Source organism: Crassostrea angulata, chromosome 7 (assembly GCF_025612915.1).
Source record: "Crassostrea angulata isolate pt1a10 chromosome 7, ASM2561291v2, whole genome shotgun sequence".
Taxonomy (NCBI): domain Eukaryota; kingdom Metazoa; phylum Mollusca; class Bivalvia; order Ostreida; family Ostreidae; genus Magallana; species Magallana angulata.
Window position 1 is genome coordinate 46,580,882 of NC_069117.1, and position 20,369 is coordinate 46,601,250.

General features: G+C 34.2%; 2 protein-coding genes across 5 annotated transcripts; one reads left to right on the top strand and one right to left on the bottom strand.

The window, feature by feature from the left end:
* The first annotated feature begins 2,610 nt into the window (after positions 1–2,610).
* Positions 2,611–12,412, top strand: LOC128192879 (phosphopentomutase-like). 2 transcript variants are annotated; one of them, XM_052865904.1, is made up of 19 exons: positions 2,611–2,727; positions 3,078–3,165; positions 3,326–3,425; positions 4,484–4,551; positions 4,822–4,910; positions 5,298–5,382; positions 5,855–5,962; positions 6,500–6,669; positions 7,120–7,243; positions 7,346–7,411; positions 7,760–7,857; positions 7,962–8,056; positions 8,811–8,893; positions 9,072–9,165; positions 9,404–9,533; positions 9,836–9,938; positions 10,050–10,136; positions 10,278–10,411; positions 11,338–12,412. In XM_052865904.1, exons 2-19 carry the CDS (start codon positions 3,103–3,105, stop codon positions 11,441–11,443), a joined length of 1,803 nt encoding a protein of 600 aa, XP_052721864.1. In that variant the 5' UTR covers positions 2,611–2,727; positions 3,078–3,102; the 3' UTR covers positions 11,444–12,412. The 2 variants fall into 2 exon arrangements, with proteins under 2 accessions (XP_052721864.1, XP_052721865.1); XM_052865905.1 differs by having other exon boundaries at positions 2,649–2,727; positions 3,082–3,165.
* A 1,015-nt stretch (positions 12,413–13,427) lies between these two features.
* Positions 13,428–20,333, bottom strand: LOC128192881 (solute carrier family 49 member 4 homolog). Of its 3 annotated transcripts, none has more exons than XM_052865910.1 (13): positions 20,122–20,333; positions 19,550–19,853; positions 19,357–19,447; positions 18,124–18,284; positions 17,271–17,319; positions 17,149–17,174; positions 16,343–16,390; positions 16,041–16,170; positions 15,797–15,905; positions 15,609–15,676; positions 15,356–15,474; positions 14,931–15,113; positions 13,428–14,234 (listed from the first exon to the last, which is right to left on the bottom strand). In XM_052865910.1, the coding sequence occupies exons 1-13, from the start codon at positions 20,206–20,208 to the stop codon at positions 14,119–14,121; spliced, it is 1,491 nt and encodes a 496-aa protein (XP_052721870.1). In that variant the 5' UTR covers positions 20,209–20,333; the 3' UTR covers positions 13,428–14,118. The 3 variants fall into 3 exon arrangements, with proteins under 3 accessions (XP_052721870.1, XP_052721868.1, XP_052721869.1); XM_052865908.1 differs by lacking the exon at positions 18,124–18,284 and adding an exon at positions 18,501–18,664; XM_052865909.1 differs by lacking the exon at positions 18,124–18,284 and adding an exon at positions 18,686–18,849.
* Between the last annotated feature and the right edge of the window lie 36 nt (positions 20,334–20,369).

Genomic DNA, 20,369 nt, shown 5'->3' on the forward strand with positions numbered 1-20,369 from the left:
TATTCATATTCCTTAAGCTTTTTTGTCTGTTTAGAAAATAAAAGCATGACACACCAGTTTTTCTTAATGCTTCTCAGCAGAATAGAGTAAAATTGCAAAACTGATTATCTAGAGCGAGAGACGTTCAAGGTTAGATTAACTTATCTCCTCAGTGCAAGGATTTTTGCACCCGATATCCATGAATACAACTGTAATTAAGGTAGTTGACCTCTAAATCAAATGTCTTAAGAAAAGATTTTTGATGGGGCAATACGTACTAATATACACACAGCTTAACTCAAAATCAATACAAAATCTTTCATCTTTCAGGCGCTATATACAGTCTTTTTATGCGTGACCTTTCTGCAACGTAAGATTAAATTAAAAAGTTCAATATCAGGCGCTTGAGGGAATTTTAAGTTTTTTTTTAAAATAAATACTGTGATTTTATTCACTATATCCTCTATATTTTTTTTTTACCCTGAACGAATTACTGGACGAATTGCGTATACGTCTTATAAGACGTAGTTATTACAGATATCATAACTTATGACAATAGAATTTTTAGATTAAAGATAAACAAAAACAATGCAAGTTACCAATTTATTCATGTCTGTATGCACTCATATGCATAGAAGAATCGTTGCCTCTTGGAATATTCGTAATTTGTCAGAAATCATGTAAAAATTTGAATTAAAAATTAATGTGGAGTTTGGCTATTAGGCTCCAAATGCACAGTATGTAACTTTCTTTGGGACTTCATTGTTCACGTTGTGTAAGTAATTACTTTCGAATATAATTGAACCAATCGCTGAGGGGGTTATATATCAATGGTCTAAAACTGGAAAAGTGTCGGTAATGACACTGAAGTTCAGATATTAGATTTCATTTATGATACCGTATGCCTGGTGAAACACAAATGTCAAATTTGTGTGAATGTATACAGCAAATGATAAAGGTTGCGATCTGTGCTAATCTTTGATTTGCAAACATTCAAGTTGCGAAAGATGTCTGACATTAATCAAAGCACACTCTAATAGAAAATGCTTAATTTTTGCATGAACTTCATTAAATGTCAGCATTATTTGATATATTTAATATAAACATATAATTACATGTTCGCAATATTTGAAACCTTTATATTAAATATTATAAGAGGTTTAGTTTGTTGGAGAAAAAGATTTTAAAAAATTGAATCTATGTTGCGGAAAATAAAAAAAAATAAAAATAAATGTTAATTACACCATTTTTTAATCTTTTTTCACAAGGGCAAACTTTTTTTCGGGGATAAACTCAGAATTACGATGCGAATCAAAACTAAGACTGGGATTATTATAACAGTAGATTCTAGATTTAGGAACAACACCTGAAATGTTAAAAACGTTAATGTTATGTAGTAAACAAAGAAGTTTCTTTGCATACATTTTCTGATAACTTTCACAGATATAGTCTATAAGCATCATCGTGACATAAGTCAATTCACAAAGAAACCGACAAAAAGACGACAGCGCAATGTTTAAATCACGTCTTTGATGTATATTTGGTTTGGTTTTAAAAAATCAATTTCACAAAAGATAAATATTTGAGTGTACAGAAATATATTCAATCTGCCTAGTTACACTATCTGTCCCAATTTGATTTTTGCCAGTTGGATATTTGTTTTTGCGTCTAAAGTAAATCTTAATCTTCGTTGACTTAGTTTTATCAAAATTACAATTCACATTCCGTAAGCGTAGTTTCAAAGAGTTGATTTTTGAATGCGTTGTGCTACGCCAGTTCAATATATACGTGTATATTATTATTTTTTCTTTGACGAGGTACTTGAAAGACAAAATAGATTAGGTCAGGTGGCGTGTTATTTGGTTCCCTGTTCAACAGTTTTAGAATGTTTGTAGTCTAAAGTGCTCTTTTCGTTGTATCACATGAAACAGTTGAAAACATTTCACACTCTAAAATAATAATACTGTGACTTTTGATTTCATACATGTCTCGAATTGCATTGATTATGAATCATACATGTACAAGCATCCGTGTGCGGGTTTTGAGGGGTACGTGGGGGTCAATGGGCCCGGGCCCCCTTCCCCCATCTGGTAAATCAATTTGGTGAAATTCACACACTAGAAGTAAGCTAATGTTGATAAAAAAGGGATAATATGAGAGTACCGATTTCAGAAATTATTGAAGATCTTTAAACATCATTGGTTGTTATATCTTCCGTGAGCGACCCCCCCCCCTTCCCCACAGCAAGCAAAAGTATCCCACACCAGACACCCCCATCCCCCTTTTCAAAAAAAAAAAAATCTGGATCTGCGCATTACATCAGATCTATAGTCACAGGGGCTTGTGTAGAAAAAAAAACATCGTTATAAAAGTGGGTACCTCGGGGTTATTTTTCCTCCGAGGTACCCACTTTTATAACGATGTTTCTTTATCTACACAAGCCCCTGTGCTATAGTCATGAAAATGATCTTTTTCTTTGCCTACATTTTTTAAGGTACGCGTGTAAGGGAGGGTTGTTTTTTTGTTTTTGTTTTTTTTTTGTAGGCTAGACGAGAGTGTAAAGAAAGGACTGCAAGAATAAAAAAAAATTATTTAAGTCTTAGTCCACTTCCGGGAAAAACATTCCCTATAGTTATCAACTTTTATTTTAGATAGCATTAGTTGGATCCAGTTTTGATTTTCGGACTTCTGCCAAAGTCGCAGTGGATGCTGGCTTTGCATTAATTAGCAGTGATAACTGATAACTAGGTGAGTTTTCTCATGAGAATAGCTGATTTATTGTAATTTTATTTATCATCTGCAGTTGTCATATTTACATCGCAGATAGAAAACGAAACAGTATTCACTATTTAGAAGGCCTAAACACATGCAAAAATGATAAAATGTCATTTCTTTTCAGTATCATTTATCATTATCACAAGGTCAATGTCTTTATTTAGAGTTGGAATATATAATTTGTCGTGATGTTAACAAGATCAGGTCTAATCATTTTGGCAGCAAGTAAATCCAGGTGAAACTAGATAAGGCTTTTATTTTAAACGGTAATTGCGGATTTTACCAGTTTTACAATGACTATTCTTTCGTTCTTTTTTCTCAAGTTAGCATTTTTAAAACACCAAAAATATGACAGGAACTGGAGATGATGAAGTTGATGGTAAATTACAGGAATGGATGAAAATTGATAGGGTAAGAAATACTATACTGTAGGCCTAATAAATCTTTGATTGCAGAAACTAGGCCACATTATTATCAATTTTGGATTTAACATGAAAAACAAAACATACAATCCACATTTCATTCATAGACATAGAAGAGCAATGTATGATTACAATTTTACCTTTTGTAGAATGAGAGCACAAGGGCAGAAATGCAAAAGCTAGCAGAAAATGGGAATGTAGACCAACTCAGGAAGTTATTGCTGAAAAGAATGGAATTTGGAACAGCAGGTCATTTTTTATTGAAGAAAACTCAAAGATTTGAATGCTTGTACATTCATAATTTATTATAAAATTAATATGTAAACGGTGTGACCGTTGGACCGAGCGCAGATTTAACACAATGTAGTTTGATTTTTGTAGAACACAATTTATTTGAAACGCACACAGTAGGATCCGCCTGGTTGCCTACTCAAATCATTAGCCAAAGTTTAACTAAACGTCGCGTGCTCTGTCTACATTATGACGTCATGTCTCAGACGTAAAACGTATACGGTTTGTCTTCGGAAATAGCCGAAGAGAGTTACGTTATTCCGAACTTTTTTTTATTTCTTCTTTCATTGTTTATCAATTTATTTCATATAAATGTCCCGGTAATAAAATTAAATACCTTATTCAGTATCTTAAAGATCAGTTCCTTGATGTTAGTGTTTTTATTTTCCATCTGATAATTTGATAAGACAAACATAGAACTAGTCGTGTTTCTTGATTGAAGCACTATTGAAACTTATCTGGTGTCCTCTTTTATTTCTTTTCATTCAAATTGCCTTCTTTTGAAACACTTGAACAATTTAATCAAGTTTAGGGGCAATAAACATCGATAAGTACCAGTCAATCAATGTTCGAACTAACTTTTTGAAAACAAAATGGCTGCCAATATGGCGGCGCCCAGGGCTGGAAGAATTTTTTTTTGGCCTTAGTACCCCTGATTCAACTTTCATTTTTCACTGATTTTCTTATATATACGTGTTACCATTAATCCTCGCTTCGCGAGGCGGGCTTCGCCCGCCTCTCGCTGCGCTCGGTATTATTTATTTACAATATAACATGGCCTCATTTTTTAACCTCTTCTTACCATTCTGAGAAGGTGAAAAACATGCAATTACAGCTGATGAAAAATGGGAGTCTTTACAAATATTGCTCTAAAACTCAATTAACCAGACAGTATCTAAAGCAAATTATTTCTTTCCTCTTATTTGATTCAAAGCAAAATCGTTAATAAACTATAAAATATACAACATGTAATTTGTAACAATTCTGTCACTATTAGTACAATGTATTTGTTGTAGGTCTGAGATCTGGCATGGGAACAGGCTTCTCCCAAATGAATGATGTAACAATTATACAAACTTCGCAGGTTAGTAATTTATATATGCATGAACCGTTGTGCTCTTTTTTTTTTGTCTGTGAAGCATTTAGTTTTTCATTTGTACCTTTAGCAGTTTTTTAAATATGATGGTCATAATCTTTAATGGTTTGATTTATTATATGTATGGATCTCCATAAATAAAGTTTATATGATTGGGTTACTAGAATCACCAATTTGTCTTTGCCAGGTAAATCTGCTAATTTTCAAAAATTGAAATAATCTTCGTAAGGTGTAAATGAATATGTGTATATATTTCAGGGACTCAGTAAATATTTACTGAAAACATGTCCAGATGTGAAGAAAAGAGGTGTGGTCATTGGATATGATGGGAGACACAACAGTCACAGGTTCCACATGAAAATAATTTGTTTTAAAACTCAAAATTCAGTGGATTCTTATTTCTTGTGCAGGTGTTCTAATACTATATAAGCAGAACATTTTGTTGGGGATTTTTAATAAAGTATTTCAAGTGGATTACTGTCTGTGTGCTGTAGATTCCTTTATTTTCCACAAGTACTCCCCATTAAAACCATTTTAGAATTTAGATCACAAATTAAAGAAATATTTTATCCCGAAGAAAGTTCTGCTTTCACAGTTTTTGAAATTTAGACACTAGCTATAGGTTACACTATTTGCAGGTACAAAATTTTTACACGTAAGTACTCTTTGTATACAGGTATACATATATGTATATGTATGATCTATTGTATTACAGAATGCTTTTTATTACATAGGTTTGCCTCACTGGCTGCCAGAGTTCTTATTAATGATGAAATTCCTGTCTACCTTTTCTCAACGCTTTGCCCAACACCATATGTTGTAAGTAAATTCTTTGAAAACAAAATTCAAAATATCATTTAATAATTTAAGGTGGCTCACTACACTTTGAAGTAGTTCCTCAAATCAGCAGAAAATTTCTTGTTTGTGATAGATAGCATGATGAATAAAAGTATTTAAGTCAAATAGACAAAAATAAAATATGCAATTTTGGATAATATTAAATTATGATTTTGAAAAATTTAATTTGGTTAATATGAACAAAAGCTCCAGTTGGATTTGAACTCATGATCTGCTGTTCACAAGAGCGGTACTTCAACCACTGAGCTATGGTGATATTCAACCTAATCGATTGATACAATCAATTTAACAAAACATTTAAATTAATTGACATCTTTTGACGTAGTGGCTTAAAAATATAAGTCTTAATATAGTGAGGTACCTTAACTGATACTGGTCTTTTCTCTATAGCGCTTTGCTTTCAACAATTTTACACTCTGTTGTTTTGTTTTAGCCCTACTCTGTACTACATTACAAGACTGAATGTGGAATAATGGTGACAGCCTCACATAATCCTAAGAATGACAATGGCTACAAAGTCTACTGGGGAAATGGGGCCCAGGTAATCATCAATATATTCAGGAGTTCACTCAATTTTTATTGTCAGGTTTTATTGTGTATTGATGAAGCATTAATTTGCAAATGCAACTAAAGTTAAGTACATTGTATATACATGTATATGCAAGCCTCTCTATGTTTACAATGCTTTTATTTTTATACTCTGAAGATATGGATGCATTAATCTTGTGTAAATGGTACATTTATAAGAATTTGTGTAAAATACATGTACATATATAGTATGAAAGATGTATGGTTCAATGGTACCAATTTACCACAGGCACCTGACATAATAATTTTTTCTGATAATAAAAATAAATACCCTATACATTATAATACATGTACACAAGGTACCCATCGCAGCCATCTTGGATTTATTTCAAAATGTCACATCAGGAGAAATTTTTGCTTTAGTAAAATTATTTAGCATTCCTCTTCGTCATCCGATCAGTGCTTCAACACCTTAGCCTACAACCGATTCAACCAAAATGATGCATTACAAATAAAAATGCATATAAATCCATGTCTTTGTGGTTAACAGATCATTTCACCAATTGACAAAGGAATAGCAGAGTCCATTCTACAGAACCTGGAGATCCAGGATTCCTCTTGGGATCACGCCACCATTAGATCCTCCCGTCTGTGTAAGGATCCATTAAACACCATACTGGAAGCTTACAATAATGATCTGTGTTCCTTGTGTTACTTCAAGTAAGAAAGTTGTCATATATGTATGTGTGAAAAGTTAAGTCTATCTATCTACATATACACAGTTGGGAGAGAAAAAGAGAAGGGGCATACTTGTTATGTAGCATGCTTTAGCGTATGTACACCAACAATTATAAATGATTTTACAACTATTTCTGTTAACTGCTAAAATTTTAATATGAGGTCAGTGAATGCAGATTGCAACTTACTCTTTTGAAGCAAATTTTATCCATGTGTCATAAATGATGAATAAACATTCAGTATTTGAATGAGCAACTACATATATTGATGTTGGTTTTGTTTAGAGAGATTGATTTAAATACACAAATATGCTGCCATGAAATATTATGTTCACAAATAAAAATACATGTGTTTTTTTGGAATTAAAAGATGTAAAATACTATTGACCTCTTGCCAAACTGTATAACTTTTGAAATTATACGTTGAATACAGAGAGAAGAATCAGAGTAGTCCGGTGAAGTTTACCTACACAGGGATGCATGGGGTGGGCTATGAGTATGTGAAGAAAGCCTGCCAGAGTTTTGGATTTGTAGAACCAATACCAGTGAAGGAACAGGCAAGTGATTCTCATTTTAAGTTTTCTTCCATTGTTCTGGCTCAAAGCTTTCTCTGGGTTTGAAAGAAGATATGACAAGAGTTGTTTATTTTTTTCATCCAGGTTGAACCAGATCCTGAATTCCCCACAGTCAAATACCCAAACCCTGAGGAAGGGGAGGGAGCTCTAGTAAGTCTTTATGTACATTCCTGACAAACCCCCGGGAGTAGGGTTTGGCCACAATGGAGGGGGGGGGTCAAAGTTTTACATAGGAATATGTAGAGTAAATCTTTAAAAATCTTCTGTACACATAAAGGCAAGGAATGTTGAAGTATGTGTAATGTGTTTTTTTGTACCGATACTTTGATACATCCTGTCATTTTAGCATTATCAAGATAATCCTTCAAATCCATTTATTTCAAATAAAATTGTGTTTACATAATACACCTTTGATAAGTACCGTAGTAAATATACATATAAGCCAAAACCTGTTCAATTTACTGGTTTTATCACAGTACCCGGTACAATATTTTGTAGTTGCTTGCCATGAAGACAGCTGATGAGAACAACAGTAAAGTTATTCTGGCCAATGACCCTGATGCCGATAGATTGGCTGTGGCAGAGAAGCTTACAAAGTGTGTGCATTAAATGATAATGAGGCTAATTATAAGATCTTTTTTTGGAGCCCAAAATGTTGATTATTGTTTAGTACATACAAATTTGATGCTTAATCTTGTAGTGGACACTGGCACATTTTCTCGGGGAATGAGATTGGTGCCCTCCTTGGCTGGTGGAGCTGGTTCTCATTTGTCCAGAGGTACCCTGATTATCCAGGTATGAAATTGGTCTCCCATAACCTATTAAAGCAATATGAGCTGTATTTTTTAGAATTTTATTTTGCTGCAAAAACCTGCTAGAATGATAAGGCTGCATGTAACTTAAAATTTTATGATAAATAAGATTTTAAAAAATCATTAATTTTTCACAGAAGAAAGATTTCTCTTCTAAGGAATATAAAGCAGATCAATTTTTGTACAGGACAACAATAATTTAATTTTGCTTCAATTAAGGCTTCTTTACAGCTTTTCCCACAGAATAATGGAAATTTAAAAACCATGATATTTTTTGTCATTTTAGTAGAAAATAATATTTTCATAGAAAAAAATTTCAGTATGAAAATTGCAGCTCAAATTGCTTTAAGGTTAATGGGTTATACAGGTTCATATATTATGCCGTCAAAGCTCGTTAACTCGAACTAGATGGGACTAATTAAAAATTTCGAGATATCCAAGTATTTGAGATATCAAGGGTAAAGTACTGAAAGTATAAGTGGTTGGGAATTACAAATCACTTTGACATATCAATTGTATTTAAAATATCAGTGTTCCAGATACCGAAGTTCAACTGTATTTTCAATTGAAAGTTTACATGGATTTTCATATAATTATTATATACTAAAATGGGAATTTGAAAACTCATTCAAAGCAGCTAGGGTTTTATCAAAATATGATTTTAAAATGGGTATTGTTAACAACAATATAATGGAGAGATGTGACACCACATATATATGGATATGTGTATCTTGTAGTTGGTGAATTGTACATGCTTGCCAGTACTGTGTCTTCTAAAATACTACTGACCATTGGCAACAAGGAGGGATTCCAATTTGAGGTAATGGAAGTTACATCATCTGCTATGCGTGTCAGTTGTATTGGAACTGTGGTTTCCTTCTCTTTGCTACAAGTAAACTTGATATCATGTAGGCACTGTGGAGTAATAATTTCTGCTGATCCTTTTAACCTGTATATTAGTTTATTCAAATTGTTAAAAATATGCCTGAAAATTTCAGGAAACTTTGACAGGATTCAAATGGATGGGAAATTTGGCTACAGCTCTACAAAAGCAGGGCAAAAAAGTGTTGTTTGCTTTTGAAGAAGCAATTGGTAAGAAAGTGATAGAAATATGCTGGTACTTTTTAATTCTTGTTGCCAACTTGCATTTTCATAAGTGAAATAGTAACATGTAATACGATATAAATAATGCCTGTTTGGGAGGGCAACAGTTGATATTGAAACCCTCAAGAAAACCATTGTCAACCGACACGAAGCAAGTTAATACATTAAAGACTAGCAAGAATACTGGTTAATATGTTCCCTGTACCACGTGCAAGTTATTTTACAGGGTTCATGTGTGGAACTAATGTCCTGGACAAGGACGGAATTTCTGCTGCTATGGTGCTGTCTGAACTAGCTACGTACCTGTACGGCAGCAATACCACCCTACACAACAAGCTGGACGAGATCTATAAAACGTTTGTTTCAATGACAGTTTCATGGTTGCTTGTAAAGTTTTTGAAAACCTTTGTGTTAATTGCTATAGGTGTACTGTAAAAGTGGTTATTTATGTGTGGTGGAAATTTACACTAGTTACGCGGTAGGCTTAAAACCTTGTTAAATACCTCCGCGCATATGGTAAAAAACTCAACATTTTAGAGTGTTATATCACGCATCCGCATATTTAATACCCACACGTATTGTTTGTCCATAGAAAATGCATACTTAACCACCAGCGTAAATAACCACTTTTTCAATACCCTTTTTGTTTCTTTACCAGGTACGGTTATCATCTCTCCAGTAACTCATACTTCATTTGCCATGAGCAAGACAAAATCAAGAAAATGTTTGAAGAAATCAGAAATTATAACAACAGTGGAAAAGTAAGACCTTTGTGTTACTTTAGATGCATGTTTATTACACTTTGTGTGAACAGTCAATTTATAGATTTTCCTTGTCAAGCATTCTATGTAAGATTTTTTTTTGTATTCCAGTACCCAGAAGCCTGTGGGCCATACAAAATAAAATATATCAGGGATTTAACAGTTGGATATGATAACAGCAAACCAGACTGTAAGCCGGTAAGTAGAGCATATTGAAATATAATAAAGGACATGTACTTTTAGGTTGTCTTGGAAAAAATGTGTGAAGTACAGGTATGTGTAGTTTCTGACATACAAATGTGATTTCCTGAATTGTCATTACGTTTCCATTTTGTGTAGGTTCTGCCAGTCAGTAAATCTAGCCAGATGATCACCTTTACTTTTGAGAACGGTTGTGTTGCTACGTTAAGAACCAGTGGAACAGAACCTAAAATTAAATACTACACAGAGGTTAAGCCAGATCCTCAAAAAGGGTAATTGTACAATTGATTATTTACTGGTGGTTACCATACATATACTATGCAAAAAATAGAGGCATATCCCTCAGTTTATTGGATACATGAACCACACGTTAAAATACTGTTAACAGGGTTATTTTGCCCTGTGTAATTTTGGCAATTTTACACATTTTCAACCCGTCCTGAATTCGCCCTAATACAGTTGTGTTTAAAAAGAGATAATTTGAGACAATGGAATTTGCCCAATCTTAAACTTGCCCACTTACAGCAAGGGCGAAAGGAGCAAAAATGAAACTGGGGGAGATATTTCCCTGTATAGAGTAGAGCCCAATCTTCAAAATTGGTAGTTGTACAATAAATTATTTACTACATGAAAGTGTCAAAAATAAAGTCAAGTCATATGAAGTGTGGATCTAACGCAGAAAAACTCTATATACATGTTTTCCCAAAACTGATATACATCTACAGTGTACATTTAGAATCAATAGGTAACTTCTCAAAGGCAAAAAAAAGGTTGGTGTAGAATGATTTTATAAAAATGTTCACACAGGTCTAACTTGATCCCTAAAACTTAAAAGGCGACAAGTACAAGTGTAGGTATAGAATTGTATTTGTAATTATTTTAAGAGTAATGTACCGTAGTTGAAATCAATCAGGTTCTCAATAAATATTGCTTTAAGATGGTTGTTAAACTGTTAGGCTTAATGAGTGGAACTGAGGATAAGCACGAGAATTGTTAGATTGATATCCTTTTAGTATACAAGTAATCTTTAATCTTAGCATAGTACATGTATTGCAGTTTCTCTTACATGCAGTATGAAAATGACATACATGTATATACAATGCATTAATAATGTACATGTACATACTGTTTTGTGCATGTCTGAGTTAGTTAGTACCACTAAAGTCTTCTTTGTTTATATCTGTTTTCTTTTCTGCAGACTGGATAGACAAGGAGCCCAGAAAGAGTTGGATGACATTGTCCAGTGCATCATTAAATACTTCTACCAACCCGAGAAGTTTGGCTTTACCCCGAGATCGACATAAATGTGAACTGTCTGCTTTACAGAGTTGTCTGTTTTGATCATTAACATCTATGTATTTTATATGCTTAATCAGTATATGTACAAGTAATTATGTGTGAATAGATTCTTTTTAAGTTTTAGATACCAGTAATTTAATTGTGTGATGCATAATTTCTAGTAGACCTTTCCATAGGATTTTGTATTTCACTTACAGAACATCTATTAATGTGTTGATTCAGTATCTAGTATATCTGTGAATCTCAGGTGATTTTATAAAGCATTCGATAAGAAATAGTCATACATGTATTGATTGCCATACTTAGTGCTATTATTCTTTTTTATATCTGGTAGATGTGTTTGTAGTCATACATGATTACTGATCAATGTGACAAGTGAAATTTTAATTCATATAAAGAGAAACTCGTATTAAAACTGTGCATTAATGTCCATTATAGCATGCAGTTATTTAAGGTACATATATTTGAATGGTAAAATATGCAGTAAAAAAGATAAACTTTACTAGAAATATGGACTGTTGTTCCTAAATACAATTTTAAAAAGAAATTTGTCATGCAAAGCAGGCTCAAATTGAGATTTGTAAATAAGATATCTTTTTGTGAGTTATTTTTATTACAAAAGCAAAAGTTTACATTCAGTACAGCAGGCTGATATTATCTTGCACTTAACTTTACTAGAAATATGGACTGTTGTTCCTAAATACAATTTTAAAAAGAAATTTGTCATGCAAGGCAGGCTCAAATTGAGATTTGTAAATAAGATATCTTTTTGTGAGTTATTTTTATTACAAAAGCAAAAGTTTACATTCAGTACAGCAGGCTGATATTATCTTGCATGTATATGGTTTGTTAATAAATCTTTAACATTCCCCTACCAATGTTCATACATCTACAGTAACTTTTTTAATTACAATTGTAAACTTGGCCATCTAATTGTTAATGGTTTTGTTATGAATAAATCGATATTCATTCAATCAGTTTATTTATATTGAAAAAAAATGTTTTCAACAAAAGTTGCAGATACTCAACAAGACCCAAAAAGCAGTTTTATGTTGTAAATTACATGTAACAGCTATATCCAACATTAAACTACTTTGGAATGTCTTAAAAGCCATAGACTATCAATCATTTAAACTGATAGATAAGTTGACAAAGAGTACATTTAATGAGTTTCGATAGTATTCGGAGATGGGGTTTACCGCGTCTGGATAGTATATGGAGTTTAAACTAACTAGTCTGGTATAGTATAAGGAGTTTGGATTCATCGAATCTAGATATATTATATACACGGAGTCTGGATTCGTGAAGTATGTATATTATTAGTCTGGATTTACCGAATCTGGATATTATTTGGAATATTCATTTACCGGATCTTGATATTATATGGAGTCTGTATTTACCGATTTTAGATAGTAAATCGAGTTTGGACTGATATTGGTGCACTGTCGTGACAGATCGGCCATTTCCGGTATGGATAATCCTAAATGGTGGCTTTGAGTTGACAGATACTCACGTACGAATATTTTATAAACGAGAGTGGTCGATTGTAAGTCTCTTCCAAATTATCATCGTAAAACGTATATTGTCAATATAAAAAATATATAGTAAAAGGAATCTGGATTCATCGAATCTGGATATTCTATAGAGTCTGGATTCATCGAGTCTTGATAGTAAATCGAGTTGGGACCGATATTTGTGAAATATCGTGACGGATCGTCCATTTCAGTTCATCTAATCCAATGTCTTACAGTGGATGTAAAACATCACAGTTTTGTATAGAAATGAACCTTAATTCAGCATTAATTTTTAAATCATTAATATTTTCATCTGTCATTATATAAAACATGTTATTAACGAGAGTGGTCTCTTCTCAATTTTCATTGTAAACGTGTATTGTCAAATTAAATGTAAAAAAATATTAGAGAAGTGTTGCATGATGATTGCATTTTCTAAATCTAAAAAGATTTTGGAGAAAACGCATAAAAGAAATTTTTGTTTCTTTCATTATGTAAGACTTTATTTCTTTTGGTTGAGGACCATGTCATGTCATAATAATTCAAAATAACACTTGTATCGCATCATAAACGATTGGGTATTGAAATAATGTGGTATACATCACAAGTGCTTGAGGACAGGATCGACCCCCCATCACCCCAAGATTATAGACCCCCGGGACTTTATTATTTTTTTTTTATTATTAAATTATCATTTTATGACATATTCATAATCTAATTTATACATTCATTGCCCCAAATTACCTAAAACAAATATTTTTAAAAAATCAGACCCTCTACATATATAATACAAGAAAAATGAAGTCCCGGGGGTCTATATATTGGGGCGGGGGGGGGGGGAGTGGAAGGGGGGTCGATCCTGTCCTCAAGCACCTGTGGTATACAAGTACACATAAAAATATACAAATTGATGCATCGTGGCAGTTAGACTCTAAATCACGTTGGAAGTTTAGATTGCGAGCTTCTAGTCCCATTCATACAAAAAATTCGCAACTTTTAAAAGCAAGAGCAACTCTGATGTTAAGACTCCCCTCCGCAAGTTTTCTTGAGGGAATCACAGCATTGTTAATTTACACTGTGTACAATTTTACAACAAATTTTAACATCGATCATAAATACATAATTATATGACTTATTGCATCTGTGCTAGCATCAGTCTCAAGTGATCACACTTTTTTGATTTCGTCCACCTCTAATCGGTTATAATTCTCTTTGATGAAGAACAGGACGGGGATACAGGAAGCGATGGCCCCAAGGCAGGTCCAGTTCTCCCAGGCTGTCCCTTTTAAAACAACAATATGTGTACATAATTATACATGTACAGGCACGTAGCATTGTTTTTGAAAGTGGAGGGGGGGAGGGCAGACTCATCCAAAAAATCTTGACCAGCAATAAAAAGGGGGGGTGGATTTTGAATTTTCCAAAATCTTCTAAATCCTAATCCGTTGGAGAGGGGGGGGGTAGTATATCTATAGCTTCAATTTCACTCCTTATTTCTATATTTTCATATCAATTTTTTTTACATACTCCCAAAAAAAGGGGGGGGGGAGCAACTCTATGATGATTCAATTTTTTATATGTAAATTTAAGAAAATTGGTTGCGGCGAGAAAAAGTGGGCCCCGGCCCCCCTGATGCTACGTTCCTGATGTATTCATGATACATGTACATGTATAGATAGTGGAGCCTCGTTCATCCGGACGCTTTCGTTTTGGACAAGTGCAGCTCTTGTACAACTAATGTCCGCGGATACCTGAACCCCATTGTACATGCATGTTGCTTAATTGATATAAAAATAGTATATGCATTGGAATAAAGTTCTGTATAAAAAGAATCGGCTCAGTTTAATGTAGTGTAATATCGATATCAGGCTGATGCTACTCTCACCAACACCAGACTGCAAAAGTTGAATATTAATGTTTTAAATATTACAAGAGCATGTGAATGACATCACATCATTGTTTTAATATAATATTATACCTATATTGGGGATCATATTGATGAGAAGAAACACCAGGCCCCCAATGTTATTGACGAGGGTCAGGACAAAGTTGGTGATTCCCTCTGCTACGGGGTACGTCGCCTCGCAGGCCATTTCAAAGTACAGCGGTACGCTAGCATTCAGCAGGAGTGTGGCTAGTATAATAGCTGCATACAATGAATCTTGAAAAAGATAAGACCACAATTCACGCTGTGTACAGTCTTAGAGCGTAAAAAAAATACGGATAAGTTTTATTTAAACAAGGCAGCGCTAAAGTATGATAATCTCAGCGAGATTCATCGAGACAAAAAAATTGACGGACGAAAAATTTTCAGTCTCGACGAATCTTGCTGAGATTAAATTATAAGTATGGATGGTTATTCTTAGACGATGCTTCCTTTTGAATGTGCATTATTTGATTTACATGTGGATTCTGGAATAGTTCCATTGATGAGAAGAGTAAACCAGACGAAACATCCGGTTCCGCTAATGTATAGTAACAATAGGAACATCTTCATGTGGCGCGAAAACACGTCGGCAAATCTGAATATCAAATGAAAAAGCAGAGGTATGAAATATGTTGATATTATTATTCATTAGTTTCATATCAAATATAAATTTTTAAACAAATGCAATATTTGTAACAACTGTCAAATAAATTAATTAAACGCGCGAACCTTGCCAAAATCACAGATCCAACACATCCGGCTAAAATGGAATAAAATCCTAGCCACCCAGCTTCGCTCTGAAATCAGTCAAAGAAATATTAGTACCGATGGATCTTAGCTCTTATTGGTCAGTAATTACAAGAATTTCCTTTTTATAAGATAAATTGCTTATGTATATTTTAACCTCTTCTACACACCTCGTCAATCTTGTGTGGCTTCAGGATAACGTCAAGAACACTTTGCCAGCAGTTGAACACTCCCAGGGATATACCATATGTGGCACAAATCACCCAGAACCTCGCGTTTCTGGGAAAGAAAGAGTTATACTGTACAAGTACCGTAATATTACATTGACCTACAGTGTATTCATAATATTGGGGATTAAGTTTGCGATTATCATATATCAATAGGAGGGGGTGGGAATTCTGTAAGTGTAATCACCTGATGAGGGTTTTGGCTCCAGTCATGAAGTCCATTCTCTCCACGGAGGCGGACAGTGTCGGGGGTTTGGGCGGTTTTGCCGGGAAGTACACCAGTATAAGTAACAGGACAAAGACAGCCCATGCCGCCTCTACAACACCAGAACCTTCACTGCATTTGTGGTCAACATTCAGTTATTATATTTTGAGTTATTACATTTTGCACCAAATTTAATGCAAAATTCGTTAATACAAAATTTGAAAACGACAAATTCTGACTCTGTAATAGCTCTATGATCAGAAAAACTAAATTCATGAACTTACCGACATACATGTAGATCATAATGTCGTGTCTCTCATGAGATATTCTCTCTGCAAAAATTGTTCATTAATAAAAATATATTGAAAATATCTAATCCTTTTCAACACGGTAAAGTTCATTGCCAGATTGAAATCTACACGCCCCGTTTATTGATTGGTCGAAATCTACAGCGGCTGAAACTGACAAGAAAATGACAGGACCAAACATGACACGCCCAGTTTATCGATTGGTAGAGACCTACAACTACCTAGGAAAAATCACGGTCTGTACGAAATAATCATGACGACGTCAGACTCAAAGTCTCCTGTGAGACGATTTGTCTGTTTCTTTTAGTTAACGTACTCACGTACATTAACAGTAATTTAGTGAATTTTACATACTTTTCGTAATCAATTTAATTTAAACGTGGGTTATGTATTTTTTCTGCAATGTCGCTACCTTCATATCCCAAATGAATCACCAAAGAAAGCATTTTATTGTTTAAATATTTACATCCACTTATAAAAAAAATAGTAAGATTCCATTTACTTCCTACAGAAATTGATTGTATTTCACAACTGTTAGAAACTGACAGGGACTGAAATCCACGGATTCAGTTCTAACTAGTTTATTGATCGTTCGAAACCTTAGCTTCAGCAACCTAAGGAAAATCACGGACTGCACGAAATAATCATGATGATGCGAGATCGACTCAAATTACCATGTGTATTTGTTCTGCAGTGTCGCTACCTTCAAACCCCGCTTGAATCACAGAAGATATTTTATTGATTAAATAAAGAACGGTCTTATTATAGAATGTGTCTCTTACCTGTTGTATTTGCGGACGAGTAGTTACTGAAAACAGAATTCATCAGAAACAATATGAGTAAATATCTCATTGAAAAAAAAAGAACAAGGATTCTGAGTAAACAAAATACAGTATATGTTTACCTCGCTGTAATATTTTGATTGGAAATTCGATCTGGTACCATATAAGGACCTGAAACGGATATCAAAATCAGTGTAAGAATCTGATGACGTTTCTTGGAAAACGAATATTTAAGATTCTGAATAATTAAGGAAGGTTTGGTTTTGGAATGATGACTCTTCAAAATGTCAGGTCGGTGTGATTTCGTGCCTACTAGTATGTACATGTTTATTGAATGTTGACTTTCTCATTCTGGTTATAGGAATTAACATTTCAATACCCTGGAACAAAAATACTCAGTAATTGTCTAAATTACTTTTTTCTACTGACGTGCCTATAATCACACTCACAATGTTACATATACTACTATAGACAAAGTATACTATAGTATATAATAAATAACTGTCATGCAAAAGATATGTAAAACAGTGTTTGAGACAATAACTAAGGAAATGAAAACTTTGGAAAAACTGTTGTAATTGAGTCTTTAGATTGTTTAAGTTTGTGTTTCATTCAGTGTGTTGTTAAACATAGTTTATCAGTGTTACAATGCTATGCCCTATTGATAAATTATTTATATCAATGTTACTTTTACAATCATTGTACTGTGTATGAAAAAATCTTTGTTGACAATCTTTATAATTTTGTTAGATGTGAAATATCTTTAGATAGTGGCATATAATTGTAACGGAAATTTAACTTAATTTTTTCATTCACGGCATCACCAGATGAAGACCAATAGTGTTGGTTTTCGAAATGCGTACAATGTACTTTAACGACCATGACTCGATATGTTCCCTCACTCCCAACCACTCAATAAGCTCTAAATGTCTAGCCGTGCAACTAAAGTGAAAACCACAGTTAAGGTACATGTACCTAAGACCATGGATGCTGCGATACCGACAAAAGCTGCAGACGTAGTGATGCTGGTGGCAGTCACTCTCTGCCTGGCGGGGAACCAGCCACACGAAAGTACGGGAGGAATGGCGCTGACCGGTCCAGCCAGACCATTCAACATTTGTCCTACGTTCATGCTCCTGCAGAGGAATTCACTGATTATGTTAAAATAAAATTTTGTTGTGATCATCTGTCCAGTGAATTGCATTTATTAAAGCACGTGTATGGTTTGTTTGATATAAGTTGCAAGTGCTCTTAATTTGATTTTCAAGCCTAGCAGGTGATATGCATTGGCTGAAGGTTGTAAGTGTTCTTGGGTGTTTCTTGCCATATATGCTGCACAAGTCAAGACGTACCCAACGCAAACGAGATCCCAACGCCTATGCCATTTAGAATGGTGGCGATAGCTGTGGCGGTTGTGCGCTCTTTGACCGGAAACCAGAGCGCTGATAAAGCAGGCGGCACACCCATGGCAACAGGGCCCGCCAGACCGTTCAGGAACTGACCAATGTTAACCGTCCTGGAAGAAAAGCGATCCTACCTGATAAAAAGGACATAGCAACGCCGACGCCATTAGGGAAGGCGGCCAAAGCTGTAGCGCTTGTTCGTTGTTGCACGGGAAACCAAAGAATTGAAAGCACTGGTGGCACCGCCATAGCAACGGGGCCAGCTAAGCCATTGAGAAACTGACCCAAATTCACTGTCCTAGAAAAGTATTTCAGCTGAAGATCTACATATTGACAGGGTAAGCGATTTCAAACTTTATAATAAATGTAAAACGCTTTAAAATAAGACAGACCTCTTTATATTTTAACAGAACACTAAGATAATAACTTAATGTGACCAGTACTTCTCTGTTCTATATTAATTAAAATAAAGTCATCATACACGTCTCTGGAGGCCTTAATTTTGGAATAAATTCGATATTCTATTCTACATGAATATAATTAAGAGGGTTTTTTTTATATAGCGCACAATTCAATAGGAAATGCAATATCCATATTGCAATATATAAGCAGGAAGAAGAACCATACTAAATGTGCGACTATGAGTGTATTTAGGAAATTTGATGTGTTTGGTTGACATATTATGCATATTGCTACAACGTGTTCGAATAGCTACTTCGATATTTTTTAAATACATGTGTAACTAAGTTGCACGTATCTAGGAATCTAAATAGGTTTGATATCATCCGATAAAAATGCTACGTACCATTTTACATATGGAGGTTGGTCTGTTATACATCTTGCACCAGCACCAGCGGCTACCATGATCGCGGTACTTAAACAGGCCCATCTGAGTCCTAAGAATACCGACGTTTAATTATAATTATGACCCAAAATCATTTATCTGAGATTGAAATCATATGTTTTAAAAATTATAGATCGAAAACGTCATCAGAGACCTTTGACATCAACCACCCAAGACATCACGAATGTCGATAAGACGTATGAAATGGGTCCCCAGTTGGACAGTAGGGCGATGTCCGCGTCAGACCAACCGAACGCATCTTCTGATGACTCGGCAATAGGACCCCAGGTGTTCCAGTAGCCCCCCTGTGTGCACGCTAGGAGACTGTAGGCCAGCAGTATGTACCAGCGACGCTTGTACACATGCGTCTCGGCGTCGGGATCTATGAGTGACTGTTGGATGGTGGTTCGAATCTCATTATCTGTTGTAGTCACTGTGACCTCCGCTGGGTATACAGACTGTAAAGATAAATACTCATGACTGCAATATATCTGTGTATATGATAATCTGTTATTAAGTAACTGACCTATTTAGTTGATATAACACGGTTACTTTGTTTTCTACTACTGATAAAAATACCAAAAACCAAGTTAATTATGCGCGTTTATAAGAGACTATATAATATTTTTTTTCTTTAAAAAAAATCCAAAATTATCATAGGTTTCAGATTCGATCGAAAACAAATTGTTTATTTGTTAGATTTTTTGAATATGTTTTTATACTTACCATGTTATCTACGAGAGATTTTTTATCCGTCATAGCGATGTATTCAGAGGAACTTGTATTGAATATCCTCGCACTGTTCTTTGTCATCTACCAAACATTTTTTTCATGCAATTCTTTTGTTATTTTCCTCAGAGTAATGAGTCTGTAGACTGACCTAACATCATTTGTATTGTATTACCTCCTTACCTTAAATAGATGTAAATAATAGGCGATTGGACTTTGATTTTCAGCTTTCCGGATTAAAATTT

Bases quoted from the DNA above. Each gene is read 5' to 3' on its own strand.
- LOC128192881 (XM_052865908.1), bottom strand. From the start codon at position 20,208: ATGACAAAGAACAGTGCGAGGATATTCAATACAAGTTCCTCTGAATAC. The intron at 15,677-15,796 runs GTGTGTAGAAGA...GACTGATTTCAG, and splicing joins AGCCACACAAGATTGACGAG to AGCGAAGCTGGGTGGCTAGG. The intron at 15,114-15,355 runs GTAAATCAAATA...ATCTTTTTCAAG, and splicing joins AACTATTCCAGAATCCACAT to ATTCATTGTATGCAGCTATT.
- LOC128192879 (XM_052865904.1), top strand. From the start codon at position 3,103: ATGACAGGAACTGGAGATGATGAAGTTGATGGTAAATTACAGGAATGG. The intron at 8,057-8,810 runs GTATGAAATTGG...TGTATCTTGTAG, and splicing joins GAGGTACCCTGATTATCCAG to TTGGTGAATTGTACATGCTT. The intron at 9,939-10,049 runs GTAAGACCTTTG...TTTGTATTCCAG, and splicing joins ATTATAACAACAGTGGAAAA to TACCCAGAAGCCTGTGGGCC.